Below are 26,266 nucleotides of genomic sequence, written 5' to 3'. Positions count from 1 at the left end.
GCACGGCATGGGGGCACGGCATGGGGGCACGGCATTGGGGCACGGCATGGGGGCACGGCATGGGGGCACGGCATGGGGCACGGCATGGGGGCACGGCATGGGGGCACGGCATGGGGCACGGCATGGGGGCACGGCATGGGGGCACGGCATGGGGGCACGGCATTCCCGCTGAGGAGCCGCAGGAAAGCCGGCCGAGCCCTGACGGCGGTTTCGCGCGCGGAGGCCCGTGCACGTGCGTGGGGCGTGGCGGGGCGGGGCCAGTGACGCACTGCGGCCGGCGCGGGGCGGGGGCAGCCGCAGCCCGGGGGCCGGGCTCAGTGACAGCGCTCCCGGCACAGGCGCTGGGAGGGCCGGGCCGGAGCGGGGCGGGCGTTGGGAGGAGGAGCGGCGTGAGCCGCCCTGCGCTGCCGCGGCTCCTACCTATTCATTCCGGCACCTAAGATGGCTGGAGAGGGGAGGTGGCGGAGCAGCAGCAGGAGGAGGTGAGGGGGGAGCCGTAGCGGAGCCCCCACCTCCTCCCGGCCCGGCAGAGCGCCCCGCTCCCGGCACGGCTCGCCGCCGCCCCTCGGCACCATGTCGACCGGCCAGGACGAGAGCTCGGTGCGGGTGGCGGTCAGGTAAGCGGCGGCGCCGGGCGGCGGGGGGAGCGGAGCGCGGCGCTGCCCGCGGCCGTCACGCCACGGGTGGCCGCGGGCGGTGCGTGCGGCGGTGCTGAGTGCCAGCATCGGGCAGCAGCGAGGGACGTGCTCTCCGCAGAGCGGGTGCATCACCTCGGCCTCTGTCTCTTTTTCCTTGCGGTGGTTGGAAATAGCCGAGGGAGAGGAAAATAAACCGTTCTGGGGCTTTTCTCAGTCCTTTCTCTCTAATTTTCACCAGTGACCCTAAAAATACTCCAACTAATTATAGCCCGGCGCTGCAAGTGCTTACTCATGGGAGCGTAGCAGCCCCCGGACGGCAGCGTTGCCGTTTGCATCTCGGAGCTTTGCGAGAGCTGCTCCTGGCAGGCTGGTGGATTTTAGAAGGATAAAAGCTTTTATCCCACGGAGGCTGTGCCTAACGTTATATACCGGGAGGGGTGGTCTGCCATGAGGCTGCTCGCAGCAGCAAATAGCGATAGGTGCATGTGAAACGGGAGTGGAGCTTAAATCATTTTAAAACATCAGCTAATTCAAATTACTCTTTTTATCAGAGATAAAAATCTGGTGTTCATCAGTGAACTCTTGGCTCTCCTCGGTTTTCTATGTGAAGATATTATTTAATTGTTTGAAGAACTTCCAGATTAGCCCACGGATGCCTTGATTTTCAAGATGTGGTTGCATAATTCAGACATGAGGAGAAATATATGTATATGCATGTGTATATATGTCTATGTATAGGCATGTCAATATTTGGGGTTTAATTGTGATACTGACTGATAATTTATTTCTTTCCTTTAAAAAAATTTGCTTATGTTATATGCTTGACACACTTGGAGGATTATGCCATAAGAAATCAGACTTGAGGGGAAGGTCTGCTTTTAACCAGTGGGTCCTTGGAACCGCTACATACATCTCATCTTAGAGAATTCAAAGATTGTATAAGGAGACAAAGAGGGTGGATGTTTTCTTCTCTGGAGGGCATAGGAATAAGCAGTGTTAGTGCACGCTGCTGTTGGGCTGTGCGTGTGGGGGAAACGGTTCAATAACATTTTCAGTAAACAGAGAAACACCGCCCCTGCATGATAACATGGGGTGTGTGCTGCAGTTCATTACAGTCTGCTTGCTGGTTGCGGCAGTATTTTCTATGGGGGGAGCGATGCTTTTGTGAATGCTGTTATCTGTTGAAGCGTTTTTCACATGAAGTAAAGGGAGGTATTATTCCAAAGCATAATTGGGCTGTATTTTTGAAAAGGAAAAGATGAGATAGGTGTGATCCTAAAAATAGGGCGTGTTACAGGTTTACAGCTGCTCTGTCATTAGAAGAAAATATTAAATATGTTCTGAGCCAAAAAAAATAGTGATGTAGCTCATTTACAACTAGAGGTTTGTTGCAGCTAGGAATTGAATAAAACCTACAGGTGCAAATGTGTTTATAGTTATAGATGTGGAATAAATGGATTAACAAATTCTTTGCTATGTATTATTTCTAAAGTGAATTAAGATCACCTAGCTGTTGCTCTTGAAAACAGATCCCTAATGTTCTAAAGCAGATTTCTGTAATATAATTGTCTAGCTAACATCTTATGTCTGAATGCAGTTCACTAGTAATGAAGAATTGTGTCTTTCCTCCTGTCTGCTTTCTTCCTTTTGGCGGATTAAATATTCATGTACAAGATTTCTCCCTCCATGTTTAGCAACCAATTACTTCTTTTTTTCCCACCAGTGTCTCTTTGTAGATGTTTTCTTATTATTTCTGGATGTGTGTTTTGCAGAGTCCTATAATTCAACTGGTCTTGCAACTTTATATATATCAGGGCCGTGCTGTGCATTATGAATATTACAGTCTGTTTCCTTGTTGGTTTTGTTCTCAGTTCTTTTGGGGAGCTTGGTTCTGTGATGATCTCCTGATCATCTGCTGTGATGAATTAGTCATTGTTTTTGTATGTACATTTCCTGAACAAGGCTTGTTCTGCAGCAGGACCAGCTTTTAGTTTGCAAACTGAAGTAAGATATTGCAAAGTCATTGGATTGAACTTACAACAAACCTGAATTTGCTTAGACATGGGTAATGGAATAGGCATCACTGAAATTGTTTAGCAAATTGTTTTTCCAGAACCTGGTTATCTCACTTAATTGTATACAGCAGGATTCAAAAATACTTCATTCTTTCCAATTAGCAGCACCTTTAAGCTATCATCTTGTATGCTAATTGCTCCCCATTTTCTTCAGTGAAATAATGGGTTTGTGAATGATGAGTTCTGGTTTAGTGAAGCATGAAAGCTGAAAATAGTTTGGCAGATAATCCAGTAACTAATGTTAAATTCCCTAATTAAGGAAAAAATTCTTTCTCTGTTGTCATCCACCACTGAGAGGCTTATGGGCTTACAATTTTGATGATGGTGTACAACTTCAACAAAGAGCTTTGCTCTCTGTGTGACTGTGCATAGTGTCTGTTTACAGATAAAATCACAGCCCCTCCCCCCCCAGTTATCTAATCAGATGGCTGTATTTTCTTTTACATGAGAAAAGCTATCCTTTTTGTAAATCTGAAATTGCTGTCTGGCTTCTGTAGATGTCTCTTCAGTGTATGGGAAGTAACTTTATGAGAAGGCTGTGAGACTGTACAAACGTCATAGGTTAGTTACTGTTTCTGGGTCCAAGTGTGCAGAAAGATATAGAAGGTAGTTCCTGATTTTCACCTGTCTTTCCACTTTAGTGATGTCCACAGCTAAAATGCAGTGTATAGGCTTCTTTTGTGTTCTCGCCTAAGACTGGGATCTTCAACATCACGTGGGCTATGTCAGTATTGTGTTTTAGAGAGTCATTGTACGAGTATCCAGGGGCTGGACAGGGTCACTGCAGTCAATGCCATTAGGTCAGAGTTACGCTTACTTTACCAACCCTACCTGAGCTGTGTCACAGGAATTGGAATTGCTACAGCAGGAGAGGTAGCAGTGCCTGTCCTCACTCCATGTGGCTTGAGCTGCAGGGTTAGGGTGTCCTAGCAATGATGATCTAAGAAGACAAGAAAGTTGGACTACTTTCTGATAAACCATGAAAGGATGCCTGTTATTTGGATCTTGTTATGGAGAAGATCTAACAATGTAGAACATGAATGTAAAGACCTGTCCTTTAGTTCTACAAAGGAGAAAGATGGCCTTTATTCATTCAAAGTTTGCAGCCTCCAGACATACAGATAGTAAGCTTCAGTGTAAATATCTAATACTGCCTTTTAAGATGCTGTATGAAAACAGAAGTAATGAAGAACAATGTGAAAAGATGAAGAGCTGTGGAAGCTGCTGGTAATCAGAAAATTAACATGGTCACAGACATGCTGGGGTGACTTCTTAGGTGGAGTGGACAACAATAGGACATGAAATGCCTGTTGATGAAGATAAAGGAAGAGGAGGGCTTTGGCACAGGGCATGTTGCCATTGTAAAAGATGGAGTTCAGTTGAAACTGTTAATGGGCAGAATGCAAAGAACCAGGGGAGAGAAGAGTTAGGGGATGATGTTTTATAATCAGATGTGTTTAACATCAGTGAGCAGTGAAGAGCAGAGCTATGGAAGTGTCCCCTTTTCATCATCTGTGGTATGTTTGTGTGCCTTCTTCCTTCCTTTGGCAAGAGTACCTCACTGCTACTGCTTCATCTGATGTGACTGACATCTGCTGTGTGTTTCATTCCTCAAGCAAAAATGTGGGGTGTTGCTGCTGCCTTTCTCCTCACATGTGTGGAGAAGCTGTGGGATCTGGCCACTGTGCTTTTCCCTGAATCATCTAAAAGTTTCCTTCTCATACCTGCCCTGAGTGTCTGCAATACAAATATGACACTGCTTCATAAAGATTAAATGTGGATGTTTGTCAAGTAGGAGATTGTGTGCAAAATGTAATGGATCTACCTGGAAACTCTTCTAATAACAGTGGGAGTGATAAGAATAGCTGATGAATTAAAACCACCCAGCCTCTGTTTCTGGTGTTCTAAAAGGGAGCTAAAGAATTCTAGAAAAACGTATTGATTACTAATTCAATTTAGGATCAGATTTTTGCAACTGATCAAGCTGCTTATAGCATGAAATCGGGACGCAGTGTTAACCTTTGATAACGTAAACGGTATCCCTTGTAACCTTAGCCTTCCACTGCAAAGATATGTTTGGGGAACACTGGTTTTCTTTTTTTCATACCCTCAGTTCTTGAACTATGTGACCAGTTGGACCTCTAACCCTTTTCTTTCTTTTCTTTCCCCTTCTTTGCTATTTTGTGTGTGGCTTCCCCCTTCCCTCCAAACAACAGACTCTGTTGTTTGTTGTTGTCATACCTCCCTCTACCTTTTCTTTTGTGTTCCTCTTTTTCAACATTTTCTTTTTTTTGGAATAGGTTTTACACTGAAGTTCTCTGTGCTAGACCCAGGTACTGTTAAACACACTAGGAAAGAAGCAGCTGAATAGAAGGAGCCTGCCTTTTTTGAGAGTTGTATTTTGAAGCACTTTGGCTGTTGAAATTGATTTTTCTTTCTTGGGTTGCTGTTCTGCAAAAACTTGCAGCTGTGTTTAAGCTTCCTACATGAATAGATCCTCAAATGTCAGATGAATGGCCATGTATGCTATGGTATACATCATCAGCTCTGGAGGGCAGAGGTACTTATTTCACACTTCCCATACAGTGCTCATAAATCATTCTGTAACTAGATATGCAACAGCGATAGATTACAGTACTGAGCATTAGCTCCTTAAAATGAACCGAACTTTTCCTTTTATTAGACAAGAGTTATTACCCATTTGTAATCATGTGAAGCTGTGAAAATGCTTTTGGGGAAAATGTCTGAAAGTAACCATATTAATAGTATTAATGAAGTTCAGCACCCTATCAGTGTGTGAGTATGCGCCACCAAAGACCAAAAAGAAATGAAGTTCAACAGTATTATATAGTATTTTCTGGTGACAAGTTATGTATTGGGAAATGCCCTTCTTGGAGAGGGAGTCTATTAATGGAAAGCCACAAAAGAAATCCTGGTTTTGGAAAGCTCAAGTTGCATCTCTTTTGTTAGTTTTGATGTTTTTCCTTGCTCCCTGACTTAAACAAACATTCCCTTGTCCTTCACTGAAACTTTACTCTACCCCAACCATATGTTTTGCATTTTAGCTGGAAAAAAAAAAAGAGACCCAACACCATCTGCTGCTGAATTAATTCTGGTTTCAGCATCGGACTTGATCATCCGTAGCTGATATTGCTTGGAGCAGGCTGAAATCTGTGATCCTGCTTTCTAGGAAGTTAACTTCCTTTCCAGCACTCATGTGCTGTAAACACAAAGTCATTCTTTGAAGAAGTCTTAGTCGGACATTTCCCTTGATCTTATGTGTTCCTTGCAAAAGGGTGGATATATCTTGAATGTAGGAAGATGACAAAGCAGTGAATGGGGTGCGTGAGTGGTCTGTTCATGCTTGTGGGTGAATTGTATTTCTAACTTGGCACTCCCCAAACTTTGTAGAAGACTTGAGAGTTTACTTTGCTTTGAAAATCCATCAAGTTAGTCACCAACTTTCATTTAATGGTTTATGTTAGGATTTATATTGTTGGCCTAGACATTCCTTTTTTACGGAACTCAGGGCTTCACATTTGTAGTTCTAGTTTGTGACTTCTGTAAATGCTTCTATAGTAGTTGTATGTCCCTTGTGCTTGGGATCAAGGGATCCTTGCTCCCTCCCTCTGCTTTCCCTCTATTTGCTTTAAGCGTTTTATGGATTGCCCTTGCTGCCCACTCAGAGATGGCTGCTGGAATTCTTGCTTTCATGTTCTGTTGCCTGATTACTGCTGGGAAAATAAAGCCATTTTAGGGGCAGGGTTTTTTTCTGCCAAAGGAAAAGTTTCAGTATCTGCTGTATCTGTGCTGGCTGCAGGCGCAGAGAATTTTTTTGTTCTGCTAGTGTTATTCCTATGTCAAATAGTTGAAAGAAGTTAAAAGTATCATTTGAACTGGTGAAGAAAGCTTAATTAGAAATCAAACCAGATCTGAACAAGTCCAGCAAGAGTAACTACATGAGCTATGTGTGCTTTCTTTCTCTTCTCTAAAGTAGTTTTAAATCTTTGTTCATTTTCTTTTCATCCTTCCTCCTTTTTTTTGTAGTTCTCCATGTTATTTCCACTTTTCCCTGCTGAAACATATCTGGAATAAATGGCTGCTCCATTGTAACTCAAGGGGGAATGCAGCCTTGCTTTTCAAACATATTCTCCTGTTTGTCTTTGCCATAGCAACAAAATGCAAATGGAGAATGGTGAAAGGATTTTAAGGTCAGTGGCACAATAAGTTTGATGTATAGAGAAGGTCTGTTCAGTATGTATTTTAAAATGCGCAAAACTGAGTCAGAGCTAACAATTGATTAGCATAAAACATTTCCTGGATAGATTCTGTATGTAAATAAGGAGTGAGGAGGGGGTACCTTCTTGTCCTTAATGTTTGTTAGTATCCTCAACAGATTTCATGAAGTTGGCCATTGATGGAATAATTGATTGTGGTTTAAAGAACTTTTTTGAATCAGCTGATAGATGCTGGTTTGCTGTCTGGGACAATGCACCCTTTAAGCATCTTTAGGTCTTTAAGTCTACCTAACAAAAATGATTGACATATCCCTTGAGCCTGTTTAGTGTGGAGTTTCAACACAGAAAAGTAAGAGCAACAAAACCTTAGTAAAAAGTTATGATATTACTGTTCTACTATACACAGAAATTTGCATACATTCAATTTGAATAGTTCATTTCCACTGCTGGATTTAAAAATGGATTAAAGGATTTGTTGCCTATGTAATTTTCGGTGTCTTGCCACTGGTTCTACTGTTCATGCTGTTACGGGAACTCTGCCTAGTTCAGTTGCTTAGCAAATACTGAAGTCTTTGCAGGACATGTTGGATTCAAAGTAGTTTTTCCATACTTGTTCTTAAATACTCTAGGTTTCTTGAAATGCTTTCTCTTGTATACTGTAGCTTTGAAGGACACTTACTTTCCCTTTCCTTTATGATCAAAATTGTTCATTTAAAAACATGAATAAAACGGGATTCTCAAGGTGGATAAGAGTTAAAGGATGGTAGTATGCTATAGCATGATGGTTCAACTACCATAGCTGAATGCATGGAAGGGTATGGCTAATAGGACTGGACAGAAAATGTTTCTGCTTTGTGAAGCATCTCAGTCTGGCACTTTATCTTTTCTGCCCTGGTTTCATTTGATAATGGAAGAGTTTGATTAAACAGGCTTCTCTGTTTACATGGTCTAATCTCATCTGGGGTCTTGAACAAACATCTTCTGCATCTTGGGTCAGAGGTCCAACTACTTTGTTATTATCTTTGTTTAAGCCGGTGTATTTTTTCATTAAGTTCACAGTTTTTTCCTTCCATTTCTAACCATGTTAACTGTCTTTTACTTAATACTGCTAAAATGAAGTTAAGAGGTGATCTTAAGCTGAAAAGCAGTATAGGTGTGGATAATTAATGTTGGTCAGGAGACTGTGCTGAAGCATTTGTTAGCAATGTTGATTTAAGATTATGCAAGTTTAAAACATGGAAAAAGTATCCTCTAGAAGTATATTGCCAATAATGAAATACGGTATTGTGTAATTCTGGGGTCACTAGCAAGCTTGCTAAGAAATGTCCCATCTGCAATATAAACCTGCAATATAACCAAATATAATAATTAGTATTGTATAGGACTTTCTTTGAAGCATTTGGTACCACATTGCCTGTGAGACTGCATCTTCTTGGAATAAAGTCATAGGAAGGTAGACTGACTCAAGATGGCTGTTTGTATTAAAAATTAAGAAGCTGTATAATTAACTTTGTTTTCAGAGCCAGTAATTCTTAGTGTTCATTTTGTTGGACACTTTTTGCCTTTAGTATGTGACCAATTGAGAGATGGGTGCTGAGACCATTTATGTCACTCTCAGTAGTACATTATCCCAAGCTCTTGGAATTACTAATCTCTCTTTCTGTAGTATTGATTAAATGCTCTTGCCAACTGCAGCAGTGCCTCTGTCTTGCTGTGCTTGATTCTGTCCTAGGTCAGAATCTCTGTTCCCATCTCTACCTAAAAAAGACTGAGAGGGCTATGAGTGTAGGTACTGCCTCTTGTCTTTTTTTTAAATCTTGTTTTCCTGCTTTTCTCTTCCCATGCTCCACTAGCACTTCGTGTATTGTCATCTCAGAATTATGTCATAAGCTCCCCAGGCCGAAGAGGTAGCTGCATAGTAAATGCTTATGGTGTGATATAAATAATACATGTTGTAGTATCATAAGAAAAGCAACTGCTACTAAAACACCCAAGCTAATCATTACCTTCCATGAAAAGTATTACAATTAAAATTTTATGTTCTGCTAAAGTACGTATTTAGCTTTGTTTCTCCCTCCCCCCATTATTTGTTTCTGTGTGAAGAGCAGAAAAACGAGGCCTGTACCAGACACTTTGATCTGTAGGAATAGCTGACTACTAATATTCTTTTTAACCTGCTAAGCAAACTATATATTGCTTCAGTTGTCACTCTATGGAAGTTGTCCAGGTAAGGTTTTTTTCACTCCTGGTCTCAAATGCATTCCTTTTGAAGTCTGGTCTTTAATGATTTCATATGTACTTAAATTATTTTTAGACTTTGGCTCTGTAATGTGATGCCTTTGAAATTTAACTTTTTTTTTTTTTTTTAAGCCTTATCTGTGCACATTACTTTGCAGACCAGGGATGTTGATAACATCTAAACATCTCCTGTATTCTCTTTTACTGCTACTATTATACTGTGTATGAAGAATGGTATATTTGGGAAAGGTTGATTTGTTTTATGCACAAACTCTTTGAAACATGTTAAAGACCAGAAAAATGTTTTCATGCTGGGTTAAGGGGGGCTAAATATCCAAATATATATATTTTTCTAGACATGATAGGAAAGAGAAGGATTCTACTTTTAACAGTGTTTGAAGAGGTAGTGGGTCAGAAAGAAGGCCACCTGTTCAATCTATATCACTTAAAGCGTGGCTTATACTTCTGTCTAATCTAATCAGTTAGCCCATCACTCAGGAACAATAAAATTGCCAGTTTGATCTTCACTAGGAGAACTTTGAGTTCAGCAAAAGTGGATTGGTATTCAGTGTGCTCTAAAACTTGATATGTGAGACAGGACTGAACTGGTATCGATAGGTAAGATATTTGACAATTAAACATCAGTACAGCTAGATGCCCTTTTTCTTTTGTTCTTCCAAAATCTTCAGACTTATGGTTTTGAACCTGTTTTGTTTTTGTTTTGTGGATATCTTTGTTCTGTTTGTTTTTAATTCCCCACAGTCACCAGTGATCTACATCAACTGGTCATCTAGTCAATCCACAGTCTTGGCTCCGCATTTTAAAGTGTAGCAGTAGATATATCTCATTATCATTGCTAGCAAAGCCTTTGAGGAACAGATGGACGTTGTCATTGTTCTTAAATGTCAACAAGTAAAGCCTTGGTAGGTGCCAAAGAGGAAGAAACATTGTACAACTAAAAGCTTCAGATGAGAGTGCATTTTTCTGTGCTTGCAGCCCTAAAAGCAGGCTGCAAGGCTGCTAGGCCAAGGCTTTTGCTGATTTTTAGCTCTCGTGACTGCTCGATACTGAGTTGCTTCTTTGGGAAGAGAGGACCTGCGTAAAATGGTGGTGGCCTACATCTTTGATGTTTGGCTGGAAATAAAGGGCCAGTGCATGCTCTGCTGCTACTGCAGACAAGAATTCAGGTGATTGAATTACGTGTAAAAAAATTAAGCATGAAACAGCAGTGTTGTATTGTGGCAAAAGAAAATTGGAGTGTATAGGAATCAGTTTTTACGTAAGGTTAGGAGTAATCTGTATCCTTTGTTCAGTACTGGTAATGTCTTGGCTAATGTCCAGTGATAAGTTTTGGGTGCTGCTGTTCAAAAAAAAAAATGTGAACTGAGGGGGAACTTTGAAAAAAGAAGGGGAATAACTGCTTAGAAAATATAACCAGTCCATAGTGTAAGATATGAGGAGTGAAGATTGGTAAGAGGTACATCTTGAAACAGCTAGAGTGAAATACAAAATAGAAGAGATTAAATTGCTCATGTTCAAGGTAAAGTGGATAAATGTTAATACAGGCTTAAATTGCAGTATAAAAAGAAAAAGGTAAGAAGAAAATTTGATTTTCTATTGTAAGGACAGATGTCCTGGAATAATTTGTCTGTGGAGATGTGGAATTGCCCATATAGGAAACTTTAACATAGTTCAAACTGATAACAGCTGGGAACATTTTGGACATAGCAGATAGTACCTTGGTCCAGAATGGTGGAGTGCATGAATAAACTCTATGACCTTTCCAGCGCTTTTCTATCCTAATTATCTGTAATTCTGTGAAGCTGCCTGTAGAGTGCCAGGGCCCGAATTTGGCACAGTTGAATGATCCCATTCAGATGTCAGAATATGTTTACAGGGATGTGGCAACGTCCACAGGAACTATAAAGCCTTACAGATTTGGAAGGGTAATCTTAACCTAATTCAGGTTTGAAGGGACCTCAGGAGGTCATCTGAGCCAACCTTCTGCTCAAAGCAGGGTCAAAACTTAATTCAGGCAAAAGGTTGCTCAAGGCTCTGTCAAGTTAAGTCTTGGAAAAAGCTCTGAGGATGGAGATTCCTCAGTCACTTTGGACAACCGATGCTTGACTGTACTAATGGGCAAAATTATTTTTTATGCCATGCTGGGAAACGTTTTGCTTTGGTTTATGACCACTGCCTCTTGTCATGCGTGTCCCTTTCCCCTCCACTTCCCTCCCCCCCCCCATGTGAACCTCAGTAAGGAGCTTGGGTCTGTTGTCTTTGTAATCTTTTTTGTCTGTATTGGAAGAGCGCAGGCAGGGTCTAAAAGCCAGGAAGATATCAAAGAGCTCTGTTCCTATGATCTATTGGAAAGGGTGAGATATGGGTGCCGCCTTCAGTAAAGGGGTGCAGTCTCTCTTCTCCAGATGAATTCTGATTATGATGGAGCAGATTCTTGGGGGACACTCATCCAGTGGTGCTGGTGATGTGGCTGCTATGAAGAGGTAGTGCTGCAAGCATATGCAGCATAAACTACTGGAGACTTCTTGTATGTTTGCATGGTTTCTATATTCTATCTGTTCTAAAGTCTGTTCTTTCCCTTCTTCCAGCCCTCCCCTACGTGCTTTGAAGACTGCTTAATGGTAGATGCAATATTGCTGCTGTGAAGGCATTTGGAGTGCGATTCAGTTATGGGCAATAGTCTGCTTTCCTGTTCTATCAGGAATACATGGTCATCACCTTTGGCTTGCATTTCTTCTGCCACAGTTTAAGCTCACTTATTCTTTTGGCCAAGCTGACTACTGAGAATAATTAGCCTCCACTACTGTTTAATGTTTCTTTATTTTTCAGGTGTTCATGCTCTCTTCATCCATCTTGTAGAATAATCATGTCTGTTCCCCTCTCCCCCAGTGTGACAGTATGCTTAATTCTTTCAGTTCTTCTGGCTTGTTCAAACAGTATCTTCTGTAAGTCAGAAAGAAAGCATACAATAGTCAGTAGTTCATCCCAGAAGCATGTGATAATCTTGTGAATACAACCCAAACATCAGTTACTTATCTTGAAACAGTTTCTTATGACTCTTGGGAAATTAATTATAACTTGTGCATTATCAATTTTTGTCTTGTCTTTGAAAAATGGATTTTAAAAATGGATGTATTTCTTTGGTTTTGTGTATTTATATCGTGTACGGAGCACTGGGAAGTGTTAATATTCAGCTTGGTTTGTATTGCAGGATGTCTGCCTAGAAGCAGTGTAAGAGTTGTCTGGTTGAAGTTCAATCTGTTTAAACCAGAGGAATGTATTGGTAGACTGAAGAAAGTTCATGATATTTGCATCCCTTGAAGATACAGTTTTGATTTCTCAGACTGCAGCTAGGAAATGTTACTGACTTCCAACTTTTATCAGATATATCAAGGAAACCTGACTAATTGTAGGCTAGTTGGGTGATTGCCTGCATGTTTTCGGTATATATCCTGTAATTTATATACACAATTTTCATTGTAAGATTAAACTCCTTTTGTGCAAGGCTATATGTCTAACCAAGTAATGAATACCCAGTGGGGCCGAACGCTTGTAATGTACTTCACTTTTAGTGAAAATTTCTCTCCAGTTTTGCTGCCTCATTGGTATAGAGGGGGATGGTCACTCCACACAGCAATATGTGTGAGAGGTCCTCGCCTTTGCTCAGAAGTTACATCAGTTGGCATTGTGTTATTTTCCCATTCTGATGATAAAAAGTAAACTGTAGTATCTTGAGTGTTAACCTGCTTTCTGTTCAAAATAACAGTGCTACAATTGGACTGCAGTGTATTATTGCATTAAATAGTTACAGTAATTGTATTTCAAATACTAAATTTGTAAACTTGTTTTTCGTGAGTCACTCTTGCTCTTTTCTGTAGGTCATAGGGTTTTTGGCTTGGTTCTTCCTCATTAGCTAATAATGCTTTGGCCATTTACTTGTCTAATATTTCTGCAAGATCTGCCTTCAGCTTCTGAATGTCAGATGCTTCAGAATGCTTTAGGGGTTGGCATTCAAATATTCAAAAGAAATCAGTTTAAGGTATGATTTTAAGTTATGTCATAACCCAGGGTTTTGGGTATTAATGCATTCAACACACTGAGACCTTTTTCCTCAGTCACTTTAAAGTGTAATATATAAATTAGATTATTAAGACTTATTTTCCGTATCTGTTTGTCTTTTGAGGCGAACATCTCCCATCTCTGGAGATCTTATAAGCAGATGAGGGAAACACCAGAAGGAAAACTGCTAGGTTAAAATGAAGACATGGATATATTAATATGTGAGAACTAGTGCTGGTTGATGTAAAGTGGTACTTGGTGCATAACTTACAAGATACTGCTGGGAGAAATAGCTGAAAGATTTTTTGTGTGTGTGTTTGTGTGTGTGTTTTTAAGGGGCTTCTTTGCTACAGCTGTTTCCAGTACTGGCCATTCTTTGGATATATTACTACCTCTCAGGGCAGGTGATGCCGTATACCTTGTATACACCAGTGTCCTCACTTGTTTGTGCCAGTGTGAGCAAATGCCTGGTTAAGGGACACTGTCTATCTTGCTTCCAAAGTTGGAAATAAGTAATCCATGTGACCTTATTTCAGGTATCTTTCTTCAGTGCCAAGGTTAAGCTACAAAGTCTTGGACATTTGCTGCTGTTTATAAGGTGAACTCTGGTGTTGGAGTATCAGTGACCCCCTCTTCTAAGTATTTGTTCAGGGAGAACCCTATTGCTTATCGGTCTAGGTACAATCGGAGCAAAAAGGTAGGGTATATCCTCAATTACTTTGTTAACAGCTGAGAAGTTTTGTTACCACAGGAAACGGACTTTCAAAGTTCTCCCTTTCTTTCCCCCCAGCTAGGTAGGAAAGATAAGAGGGTGTAGAGCTAGGGACTTACCAGTTTTATTTTGAAGTATGGAAGACTCAAGGGCAGCCAGAGTGCTTTTCTTTTCTTCCACAAATCTTTCTGAATATCCTTATTATGTGTTATCGCATACTGGACTTGTTCAGTTTGGTGTGCTTGTGACTGATGCAGAAATCCCAGGAGAACTACAGATTACAGAAGGACCTTTCTTATGAGGGGTGGGGGATTTTATGTGGGGTTTTGCTTTTTAAAAAGGATATTTATTTATTTTTGTCCAGGTTTTAGACACTTGTTTGAGTCCTGGACTAGCTTTTTGTTTTAACTTGTGAGATAAGGTAGGTGAAAAAGGACTTCAACTGTCAGAATTGATGGCTTTTTTTAAAAAAGCCATGATTTAAGTAGGAATTTCTAGAGGTGCTTTAGCAGTTCCTGCTGTGACAGCAAGTTCCAGCCAGAGTGTCACTGCTGTACTATTTTCTAGCTGCTGAGGCTTTGTGTTGCTCCACTTTTTTCTGCCTTTGCATGACCCCCTCTGCCAACGCTGCTGCTGTAGGTTAGGGATCAACAACATAAATACAGTGGCTGCCTGGGAATGCAGGGCTGAAGTCTTGGTACACTGAGCTGAAAAGTGTTTGTGATACCTTCAGAGTAGGATGATGATGGGTAGTATAGAAAAGACACAAGAGTCTGTATACGCTTTTGATCCATTCTGACATTGATAAGATTATCTGGCATACTGTGTAACAACAGCCAACTGGATTTGATTGAAAATCCAATTATGTGTTTAGTTAAAAACATGATTGTATGTGAAGTGCAACTAGTGCTGAGCTCAAACTTCAAAAAGCTGGGAAATCCTCTTCTTAGTTCCAAGTAATCCCAGACCCTGTCTGAGATCTGTCGCTCGCTAACAGTTTCAAGTTGTTTTGTTCCCCTTCTTCAACCACTGGCTTTAATTCAGTGGTCTAGAAATGGTTAACTCTAAGTTTCATTGGGAAATAAGCTATTTGTAGTTTCCATGGGCCCTGCTAATTATTCATGTGATAAGGCTTACATAAGGGCTGCGCTGCAGTTGCACTTCATTTGATGACAGAGTTCTGTATTTCTGTGTAAACAAAAGTCAAGTGATAAAGCATGGGCAAGCAAAGTCTATAACTGAAACTAGGGAGAAAGCAAACTTTTCTGTGAGGATCTTAAGGTGGTAGTATCTGCTTGGCTGTCATGTTCCTTAAAAAAAAAAAAAAAAAGAGAAAAACCCTTGGCAGTGTTTTATTTCAAAAGAAATGAAAGAGCCGTCATTACTACCATTGTTTCTTGCTTTAGCATTTCTTTAGATTCAGTGGTGAAATCAGTTAAATTGTACAATTAAAACTGTCTAGACTGAGTTAGCAAAACCCAAAAACTTAGCCCAGAGACTTTTCTCTTTAGCTCTGACACTGAAATTGTAAAAGGCAAACTTTTGAAGAGTAAGAACCCATTTTAGAGAAATCCAGAGATTCTGGAAAAAATAAATAGTGTTGATCTACTAACACTCTTTTAAGACCTTACTTAATCATTCCTGGCAATTCGGATAGAACACCAGTTAGCTTAAGAAGCTTGGTCTAAGTAGTCAATTTTTCTGTCTAAATATCTGTTACCTTTAGCACATGCTGGAAGAAACAGCCTTCTTCTCCCCATCCCTCAAATGTTGCTTGTAGTGTTAGAGGAAGTTATTTGAAGTGGAAGTGAGGTTGGCCAAAATACTGGAGCTTTGTTATTGCTGTATGGTGCTTTTGCCTTTTTTTTAGAGGCATTCACTGTGAAAGTAGTGGTTATGGTGGGGAAGCATTGGTGCTGGAGGAAAACAGTATCAAATAGTTTTAAAGTTATTGATATGTAGATATATCTGTAGCTTTTAATAAATGTATGGCTCTTTGTGAAAGCTTTATATTAGCCTTAGCATAAGGCCCTCCTGGCCTTTAGGCACTGCAGCGATGCCATTACTGCGTTATTTTGTGTTGACTCAGTTTTCCATTTCTCAGCAAACCTTCTTGTTAGGTATTGATCCTGGAAAACCTTATGCGTACATCCCTCTGTGCATTCTCCTCTCAGGTCTCATTGAAGCGAAAACCTTGTCTGCTGTTAAGTGCTCTGAGGAGTGAGATATTTGCTCATGAGTTTTGTGGCAGGGACTACAGCCATCTCAGTTTTACTGGAGTCCCGATATGTAAACAGTTACCATAAGCTTAAATTTGAGATAGTTTATTTTATCTAGAAATACTTGTTTTGAAAGCATCTGTGCTACAAGTGATTTGCATTGATGATTTCTGAGAGCAGCTGGGAAATGCCTGGTTTGGAAGTATTACATGCTGAGAAAAGCTGATTTCATTTACTCAAGACAATGAAATGGGTTTTGACCCTGAAGAAGCTTGTCAAGACAGCCTTTTCTTTCTGCCCCCATGGAGCTGCAGTGGAGCGTTCAGCAGGCAGAACTGATCCCAGGATCAGGTGTTGCTGCCCTGTGTGTGCTGGAGCTGAGGGAGCCTGGCAGAGCAAAGCCCAGGCTAGCAGCTGCGCCCAGAAGAGAAGGATTGTTCCAGAAACAGAAGGAGAGCCTTCTGTAAAGTAAAATTGAGGGAATTGCTTCTAATCCGTGTGAGGTGCCTTGCTGCATGATTTATCTTCTTTTTAAAGTGACTTTGCATTAATAGATTTGGAGTTCTGGTTGGATTTGTAATCTAATCGTGGAACCTGAGCCCTAATGAAAGATTAAGCCCACAGCTAGAGCACAAAGCCGAAAGTGCTTACCCTCACTGCTATGCCAGCATAGATATTAGTTGTTTAAAGCTGATACAAGTAGCAAGGAAGTAGTTAGTTCTTTATAGATTTTATTCACAGTGTTTGTCAGGAGTCTTGTGAACCTGTCAGTTTACACCGTGCTGCATTACCAGGGTGCACTTATTTAATGGATGTACTCTGTCCTGGAGCTAAAGAATTTACTGAAATGTACCAGTATTATTTTTATTAGTGGTAATTCCAAACTGCAGGCTTGCTATGGCAGTGAGGTCTGCATGCTAGTAGCAATTAAACCAGGGGAATGACTGTATTTCCACAATGATTTCCACACTGGATTTGTTCAGCCTGGCCAACAAGAACTTTCTCCTGCCTGGAGTGGAAGCTAAACTATTAGAAAATCAAGCAGCTTTTTCTGTCTTACATGTTACCAAAAGGCATAACTATGAAATTTTGTGACTTTCCTGATGAGTAGCAGAGTATACTCTTCCATGTTGTAAGGTTAAGAACTCCAGTGATAATATTGGCTGTTACAGTCAATAAGCTGTTTGGGTAATTTTAATGGAGAATGAGTAGAAGTAATATTGAAGCATCACACCTCTAAGTTTAATCAGGTTAAAAGCATTAGATGACCATTTTTTAACATGTCTTCTTCGACCTAAGGCATTCTCTAATTTGTTTCTCCATCTTTACATAAAGGATGTTCTTCTCTACTGGCAGTGAGGAAACCGAATGCGCTAGGCAATGTAGAAACATGAAAATGTTTAGAAAGCTTCTGGTTTGTCAGTCATGAAGTTATTTTCCATGCAGTATCCACATTTAGACACAGGTCTTTGTTTTAATCATATTCCCAATTTTCTGTCAGAACTGGTCTGTTAAAGCTTTTCATCATACTTGTTTCTTGCCTTTCTTCAGGGTAATCCATCTGAGTGTGTGCTACAGGGGCTTTCTTCTGTGAGAACTGAGGGTGTAAAAATGCATATAATTGGATTTGTCTGTGTGAAGTTACTCCCTGCACTTTTATATTCCTATGTACATAATGTCTTTTAAGTCCTGTATCACCCTGGAATGGATAAAAGGCTGAGGATATGAAATGGTAGCAGCTTAGTTCTTGTTGCAGATGTTGCTGCAGTGGAGAGCTTCTCTTCCTTCTAGCCTTTGGATGTGAATTTGTATGTGGAAACTGGCTGTCCTGTGAAGTCCCAGATTCTGGTGGATTTCTTGCACAGATGGTGTTGAGCAAGGCCCTGATTGATAAACTTTATGGAACTGCCACCTGCAAACTTGTTTCGCTGGTCAGCTGTGACCAGTCCCTTTCTTTTGACTTCTGTTGTTATTTAAGCTTTCCATTGGTATTTTTATATAAATTCTGAATATTTTCCTATTAACATTTCACCTGTGCCCCTCCTCCCCATCCCCCCTCTACCACATCTGAAAATCAGCTTGCGCTTAGCAAAATAAAAAATTATGGCCTGTAGAGGATCAAGTTTTGCACCTGGTTGAAACTTTATGGGATTGTTAGAATCAGTACCAAGAGGCTTGCTAGCATCCCAACTGTTGCGGGGTTTGGAAAGTGGGGAGGAATTTGAGGACTGGCAGTTTATGTTTGCCCAAAATGGTGCATGCAACAAAAGGGCATCCAGCGTTGTACTGAGCAACCAATTTGGAGGATGTCTCTGTGGAAAAATGCTACCTACTGGGTTTTTAGCATGGTTTCTTGAATTGCCCTGACTTTAACTCTTTAGAAGCCTTCTTTTAAAGCATCATCAAAGCCAACAAAGCAGCAAGGTGATCAAGTCTTCACAGGGCAGCCTAATACAGTGTCAGTGCATAGGAACAGAAGGATGGAAAAAGTCATCTTTGGTGCTGTTGCTGTTACTGTGGATGTGTTTGTAGCCTTGCAAATAGCATGAATAGATAGGAAAGAATCAAAACTGGGCTAGACATTCTGACATATAAAAATGTATAGCTGAACCAGCTGGACTGAGTAAGTTGGATAATACTGTTGCTTTCTGTTTTGCAAGTTTTAAAGCAGTGCTAAATAAAGCAAGTGGGTTATTTTCCCTTACTGCACAGTTAGGATTTCCCAGCTCAGAGTTTGTCACTGCTTGAACAGTCTACCTTCTGTTTGGAAACAGAGCAACTTCTGTTCATTAGAAACAGTCAACAATAAATATGAAGAAATTTTCTGCAGTTTGCTTTGGAACTCGGTGGATCGGGTGTTATGGATACAGAGTTGTTTTTTTTCTTTACAAGGAGTGGCACAGAAGTCATACAGTGGTTTTTGTTCCAAGAATGTTGCGCTGAAAACTAAGGCACTGTTCCGAGCAGATTATGAAAACAGTTTTTAGCTGTCTTGTCCCACTGTGAAGTGTCTGGTTGTTGTTTTAATAGTGTTAGCTAAGCAGTCATTTTGGTAATGATTAATGACAACTGTAATTTTCTTTTAACTGACCTGATCCTCCTTTTCTTCTGTTGTATTATTTGACTGTAATTACTTGGGAAGTGGCTTGTAGCTTTAGCTATAATAAGTATGTTGGTAACTTCGTGTTTGTTTAGAGTTGGTGAAATGTAATTTTTGGACCTGTGGCTCATCAGTGTAAAGCAACCAACTGCCCTAGACTTGAGAATAGAAAACTGGGAAGGTAAAATCTCTGTATGGAGATGAGAGAAATGAAAACAATTTCAGTGCTACAGTAGTCTTGGCATGAATGTGTAGTGATTTCTGGAGCTCTAAAGGCTGGGAACATAAGTGTATGTGTGCGGGTAGGTGGGTGTGTGGGTGCTGGTGAAAAGGAAAGGGGAATCTGGGTTAGGGAGGCAATAATTAAGAGTTCTTTCTGCAGACACAAGAAACCCTTTTAACTTTGTTTAAAAATAACAGAATACCTCTTTTTAAAAATTAAGCAATTTTGACGTGAGCTTCTAGAATAGAATACATTTAACTACTAAGAGGAAGAAATTGGATGAAGCCTGGTGCTGGCGTGCCTGACTAGGTGCTTTCGGTCATTTGGATGAATGTGTATTGCATTGGTTATCCTCTCCTGTTTGAAGAAAAAAAAAAAAAAAAGAAAATCATGTTCCTGGAATGGATAAACGTTGTTTTATTTGCTTATTTCTGAATTTGTGATGCTTATTCTTGATTTCCCTAAGTGTGCTGGTGACTTTGAATGTGGGGAAGTTCCTGAAAGTATGTACTTATTCTTAACATATTTTACTTGCATATATGATATTTTATATTATGTATATTTTATATTGTATATGCAGTTTCTTATATACATGGAATTTCTTTTAAAGTTATTCCTTTGACTTTACAGGTAAAACAGTTTTGTGGGTTTTTGTGTGTGTGAGGGTGTGCAGAAGTTGCTCTGCAAGTAGGAGTGTTCAACTTTTGCACCAGAAAGTTAGTCAGTTCTGTGCCCTTAATTGAAAATACCATGTGGGCATCATTAGTTCATTTGTTGATGTACTGTGATGCTGTGGGCAATGTTTTTGAAACCAGTCGTCCCACAAAACTATTTTTTAGGAAAGTCTGACTCTGGTAATCCTACAGTAGTTCGTGTGCTTTTCCAAAGAGTTGACACCATCGATGTTTGTGCTGTGAGTGATGTACTTCTTATGGGCTTGGTGTACTTGGATGTGTTAGGCTAACCAACCCCCCAAAATACTCTAGTCATTACTGCTTTACCAAGCTACGGAATAACACTTATTAGGTGTAAGAGTTAAAAATGGGAAAACCAAACAAACCAACCCCACAACCCCACAAAACCTGAGTACCTACAAACCTAAACTCTTGTCACATTTAGAATTCAGGGGTTCCGAGGTAATTCTGGTGTCTCTTGTAAGCCATGGCCCAATCAATTTACGTTCACAACATTACTTTTGACAGTACTGTTTTATCTCAGGTGAATTCTCACACTCTAAATTTCTGGCCACAGTGTCTCAAATACTGGCAGCACTTGTCATGACTCATTACTAGGCTGCTGGGCTGTGCACTCTTCAAGCTTTCCTTAAACTCTCTTTTAAGTTATACATAATTTAAGATGAAAAAATGACATTTGTTTAGCAGATTTAATCTCTGCTCAGCATTCAGTCATATAGCAGAAAGCTGCTACAGAAAGTATGTTCCTTTTCCTGATACTGCCCTAATTACATAATTAATACCAGGCTCTGGTTAAGTTTTACCAGCGGTGTGACTCAGCCACTCCTTACAGCTCTGTGCTCCAGAGCAGGAATGATGAAGGCGGCTAATTTGTGTGTTATTGCTAAATGTTGGAGGGAAAAAATCCCACATAATTTACGAAAGAAATAGGGTGTCATACTCTGTTCTGCATATAGAATTGTTTTCTCCATTAATCCTTATCCACAGAAATACATTTGATTGCCTAATTGTCTCTGGGGGACACGCCAAAAGACCTTTCTTTCCTCTTTCCTTTTGAATTTGTGATCTGTACGCTGTTTAAGCAGTGTGACCATCAGGTGCTATCACCATAAACTTTTCACAATAATAATCTTTATTAGTGTTCAGTATCGTCAGTGCTAGTGATTAATATGAAACCACACCAATGTAATGTAGATGGTGTTTCATACTTCTGTGCATGAGCTTATAGGTCATATAAACTGAAGCATATTTATTAATAGAAACCTTAAACTTAAAAGAAGCAAGTATACTTATGTGAGACGGATTTAATGTGCAGTTTAAGGCAGTCCTTTTGTCCTTGGTTTGCTTTTTCGATATTTGCCTTGGTACATAAATATATCCAGAGCCCAGCCATCAAATTGCAGACTGGTTGAACTGTCTGGGAAACCACAGTTTTGGTGGCATGGAGCAGCCATTGAGAGCCAGAGGCACAGATGACTGCTTCCTTGTGGTAAAATTTTTGTGACATGTTCCCTTGTTTGTGCACTTCCTATGTTGGCTCTGAAGGCGTTTCTTTGATTTCCAACAGGCCTTTTGGGGATGTTAAGTTTCCCAGAACACCTGCAAAAGTGATATAGCCTTCATGCCTGAACAAGGTATTTGGGATGTCTGCTGCTCTACTGACTGTGGGTGATGTCCAGAAGTGCAGTGTAAGCACAGTAACAATCTGAAAGTGTACATAGAGGTTCTTAATGGACTGGAAGCTACCTCCCCAAATATGAACTTAAGTGAGACAGCATCTTCTGGAGTTCCTTTTTGTTCTTTTCTTTTAAAGATAAAAAACATTCCCAGGGGCTGTTTTCAGGGTTGATCCTTACACCAGGAGTAGCCTATGAGTGACTTGAATATTTCAAAGTATGTCCATATATTTGCTACAACGTGGTGTCCAGACCTTGAGCTAATGCCAACTGTGTTAGTAGTACAGCTGAGCACTGTCCCCAGTGCACTGTAACAGCAGATACTTGCGCTTCTTACTCTCTAATATTACTTGTTCATGCTCTTTGAGGAGAGACAGTCCAGTAGCTTCAGGCTTATGAGCTACATGGATATTAAATGTCTGTAGTCCCTTTCAGCACTAGAGTATGTTTGACCCGTTACTAGGACCAATGTCTGTATTCTGCTGCTTTATTGCATGATACAGGTGTGCATGCATTCTGTATGGTATGAAATTAATTTTGAGCTTTAGTTTTAGGAAGGCCTTGCTAATAAACAGTAAATTCTTCAAGTCTTAATTCATAAAATAAACTTTGCTGCATGTTTTTTAGATCTCATTTTCTCGTTTTTAGATCTCATTTAGATTCTCAATTTTCTCTAAGATATTGTTATTTCTCCTCTAGCTTTTTGAGTGATGAGACATATAACACTAAATGTTCATTTAAAAAATAGGACAGTAGCACAGTTAAAAAAAAAAATCTGTTTGCTTAGAAATGCTGTTTCCAATATTAGTTTAGTTCTACTCAAACTGTGCTCGTGTTTGGAGGCATTCCAGTTCTGTGCTTGGCAGGCACGTGGAAGCTTACGGTAGTGCTGCTTTTCCATTGCAGCTGACCTTGTCTTGAACTAGAAATAATCAAGGCCTTCACAAATCCTGCAACAGTCGCCCCTTCTGTCTCTCAGAAGTCAAATTGTTCTTGAAAGCTGTGGATTTCTTTGCTCACTAGAGAGTAAATTAGTCCACAAGAAACAACAAGGAAGAGGTTTAGATGAAAGCATTGCTTCATATTATAAGGACAGATGTCTGAGGTTGTCTAGATCTACTGGAGGATCTTTTAGCTGTTCTGTGGGATGTGGGGATGAGGAATGAGTATGCTGGGCAGCATGAGGTCTGTGGGAGGGCAGGCTTGGGCCTTTCCCCTCCCTGTGTTTGCTTTTCCTGGCAAAAGCACAGGACTGTGCCTGTCAGTGTGAGGATGCCATCTGTGTTGCACAGCCTGCTTGGCTGTTACGGAATTGCACAAGAATTACTCTGAAATCATAGTGCTAAACCGTTTTCTGGCTAGCTGCAGTGGTTGCCTGGAGATGCAGCTATTGTACGGAGATTCGGGAACCAAGTGAAAGCAGCAGCTTTCGAAACTGCCTCAGCCTGGCACTGCAAATGTAATCCCCAGCACAAGCAGTTAATGGCAGATGAGCTGACCAGACACAGGCTGCTGAAAAGGGTAATTGTTTTATAAATTAAATTTGGTTTTTAGAAATAGAAAATAGCTGAAGAGGCTGAGGGTAGAGGAGGAGAACTGGACAAATCTAGTTACAAGCAGAGGTACATTTCCTCAATTTAATCTAATTCAATTCCAGTTTTCCATTTGCTGCTTTCTCATTATGTGCAAACTGGAAGTGACGTTCTGCAGCACTAAAACAAAATATTTTGTGCATGTATTTTTGAATAGGATTTTTTTGTTTGTTTGCAGTAAAATAAGTTAGCTATTGAAAACACAGTATCTTGGAACCCAGTTTGTTATTTAGTGGCAGATTTGGCTGGCTGTTTTAAACTAAGAGATTAATGCTCATATGTAGGGGCTACACGTGGATTGAAGGGATGCTAATACCTTTTTAGCAATAACTTAAGAGGACTTTGGAGTAAAATCTGGACCACACAGAACTTGCCTTAGCTTTGCTGCACTCATAATATATTCTATTAGGAGTTAGCTGAGCTATCTGTGAAATTTTATTGTCTGGTGTTGCCAAACTTGCCTTGAGATACATACCTATTTAATGTGCCTGGTTTCCTGGTGTCTAAAGGTGAGCATTGATACACATGCATAATATCTGCCTCACTTGTGCTTGTCCAGGGAGCTGGTGTAAGCTTAGGCAGAGTAACGCCTGGAGTCTGCCTAGCTTCTGTGGGCTCTGGGCACACACAGCACCTTCTGGCAGCGCTGCGCTCAGTCTGGATCACGACAGCCATGGTAACTTTAGGGAAACATTGATGGGAGCGGTGCCCGTACGTGAGAGAGATTGAGTTGCAGTCACAGCAAGCTAGTGCTCGTTGCCATGGCTGGGTGACTGCGTGTGCCCCTGCCTGCCACAGGTAACCCAGGCTCACAGGGTGGGACTGACCCACGGCAGGGGGAGAGACTTGGCAATGTGCTGGGTGGCCAGTTGGCACAGTGTGGCTGCTGAGCAGTCTTGTGTAATCATTGTAACATGCGTATTTGTAATCACACGTTCTTTTCACATGTGAATACCAGTATGTGTAATAGCAGTGACTGATATCATTTAATACAGAACTGTCCCATTAATTGGTACCACAGGGTATACGTACTGAATGATAAAGCATCCAGAAACTGAGTTAGTCTTTCTGCAGCAGTGGCACTGTTACAAAGGTACCTTGAATTTGTCTGACACTTTGTTTGCTTTATAAAGATGGCTTTTATTTCATTATTCATTCAGTCATTGAAAGTATTTCATGTAGGTTTGGGGTGGTTTGGTTTTTTTGCCATTGCAGGTACCTGAAACTAATGGAGTCCATCCTGAAGGCTGTCAATGTATACTGGTAGTACAGTATATTTATGGCTTGCTGAGCAACAGCTGCCTTGCTGGCACTTGAAAAGAAAAGCAGAAGACAAATGACCTGGACTTTGCCTGCAGCTTACCGTAACAGCATAGGGGGTTATTTTGGTTCTAACGCTGGGAAGAAGTGCTGTGTGGTATGGGTTTGAATTTAATGTGTATTTTGTGTTATTCTGAAGAGGAGTTAAAATCATTGTGATATTTCTTCAAAAGGAATTGGGCTGGAAGTTGAGGTATTGGCTTGTAGTAATTTTATACTTTCTCTGAACTTGTGTGTATTTCTGGAGGAAAAAAGCAGGGTAAAAGCATGCTAAAACAGTTGTCAGACTTTTTACGTTTGTTTCACTGGTCACCAAAAACTCTTTGGAAATGCTGAGAGGGACATTACAACAGCACATCAGTGCTAAAGGTATTGAACAGTAACTCACCAAATATGAGCACTTTGTTTTACCCACTGGTGTTACTTAGCACCACAGATGATTGCCACAGGCAATAGAGGTGCAGGGGCCACTGTGCCCAGACATGCTGGCAACAGAACAGAAACTCTTTACCGTGGTTGATGGTTGCTGGCACAAGCCAGAAGGTTTGTTCCTGTCTTTATTGCTGTGCTAACAAGAGGTAGATCTAGCATTTGTCATGTATTTGTTTTATGCCAGGCTTTTTCATAATCCATACACCTCATTTAGAGGTAAAGAAATACTATTTCAGTCAGTAGTTCCCATAATGCATTCAGGTGCTATAGCTGGAGTCTCATTTGGAGGTGCTGATAATCATAGAAGCAAGCAAGTTTCTGTTGTGTGCTAGCAAAAATACTGAAAAGCTTATGTAAGCAGAAGCATTAGTTGTCTGTGGGAAGGAATCTGTCCAGCTGTCTTTACCTCCCTCCTTGTGAAGGACTGTTTAGTGGGAGTGGTTTCAGCATAAATGTAAATGGAATTGAAAAAAGAAATTGTGATGCCAAAATACAGACAGGAATCGGCTTTCTCTTTTTTATCAGGTTTGGAGAGCTTTTGTTTGTTTCCCAGTTCATATTGCCTGCTGCACTTCATTAAAAGGTTTATTAGGTTCTCTTGGATTTAATATTTCATATACCCACGCATGAAACTTAATTGTGCGAAATTTAATAGGTTTGATGTAAGAAGAGAGAGTTGGGTTTACAGGGTAACTTGTTTGCTGCTGAGCACTGCACATGGTTTGAGTGGTGTTTGAATGTGTGCTTTTCTGAGCAAGCTGAAGACAGTCCTTTCCCCACAGCAGAAGTTTTTAACAAAAAAGAACTTTGTGGGACTTCATCATCTTCTTTCCAACACCCAGCTTCTGGCTAGATATTGCTATCTGCAAGATTAATCTGTGATGTACTTTTCTTCCTGTAAAATGAGAATAACTTGATGCTTTGCCCTTTATAGGTTACCCTTAGGAAGTACTTGTTTGCTTATTACTATTCTGTACAGGTGCTGAGAAGGTATGTGGTAAATGTTGTGACAAATACCTTTTGTTAGA

General features: G+C 40.5%; 1 protein-coding gene across 6 annotated transcripts in view; it reads left to right on the top strand.

Moving 5' to 3' along the window:
• Nucleotides 1-362: 362 nt before the first annotated feature.
• Nucleotides 363-26,266, top strand: part of KIF21A (kinesin family member 21A) — a 90,627-nt gene continuing 64,723 nt past the window's right edge. For 3 of the 6 annotated variants that reach the window (XM_065665685.1, XM_065665665.1, XM_065665703.1), the window contains exon 1: nucleotides 363-617. In XM_065665685.1, the coding sequence (XP_065521757.1) occupies nucleotides 574-617 (44 nt within the window). In that variant the 5' untranslated portion in view covers nucleotides 363-573. The remainder of the gene's footprint in view (nucleotides 618-26,266) is intronic. The other 3 variants (XM_065665713.1, XM_065665675.1, XM_065665695.1) reach the window with 1 other exon arrangement.

The sequence above is a fragment of the Lathamus discolor genome, chromosome 1, assembly GCF_037157495.1.
Source record: "Lathamus discolor isolate bLatDis1 chromosome 1, bLatDis1.hap1, whole genome shotgun sequence".
NCBI lineage: Eukaryota > Metazoa > Chordata > Aves > Psittaciformes > Psittacidae > Lathamus > Lathamus discolor.
This window is presented reverse-complemented; position numbering and strand designations above follow the sequence as displayed.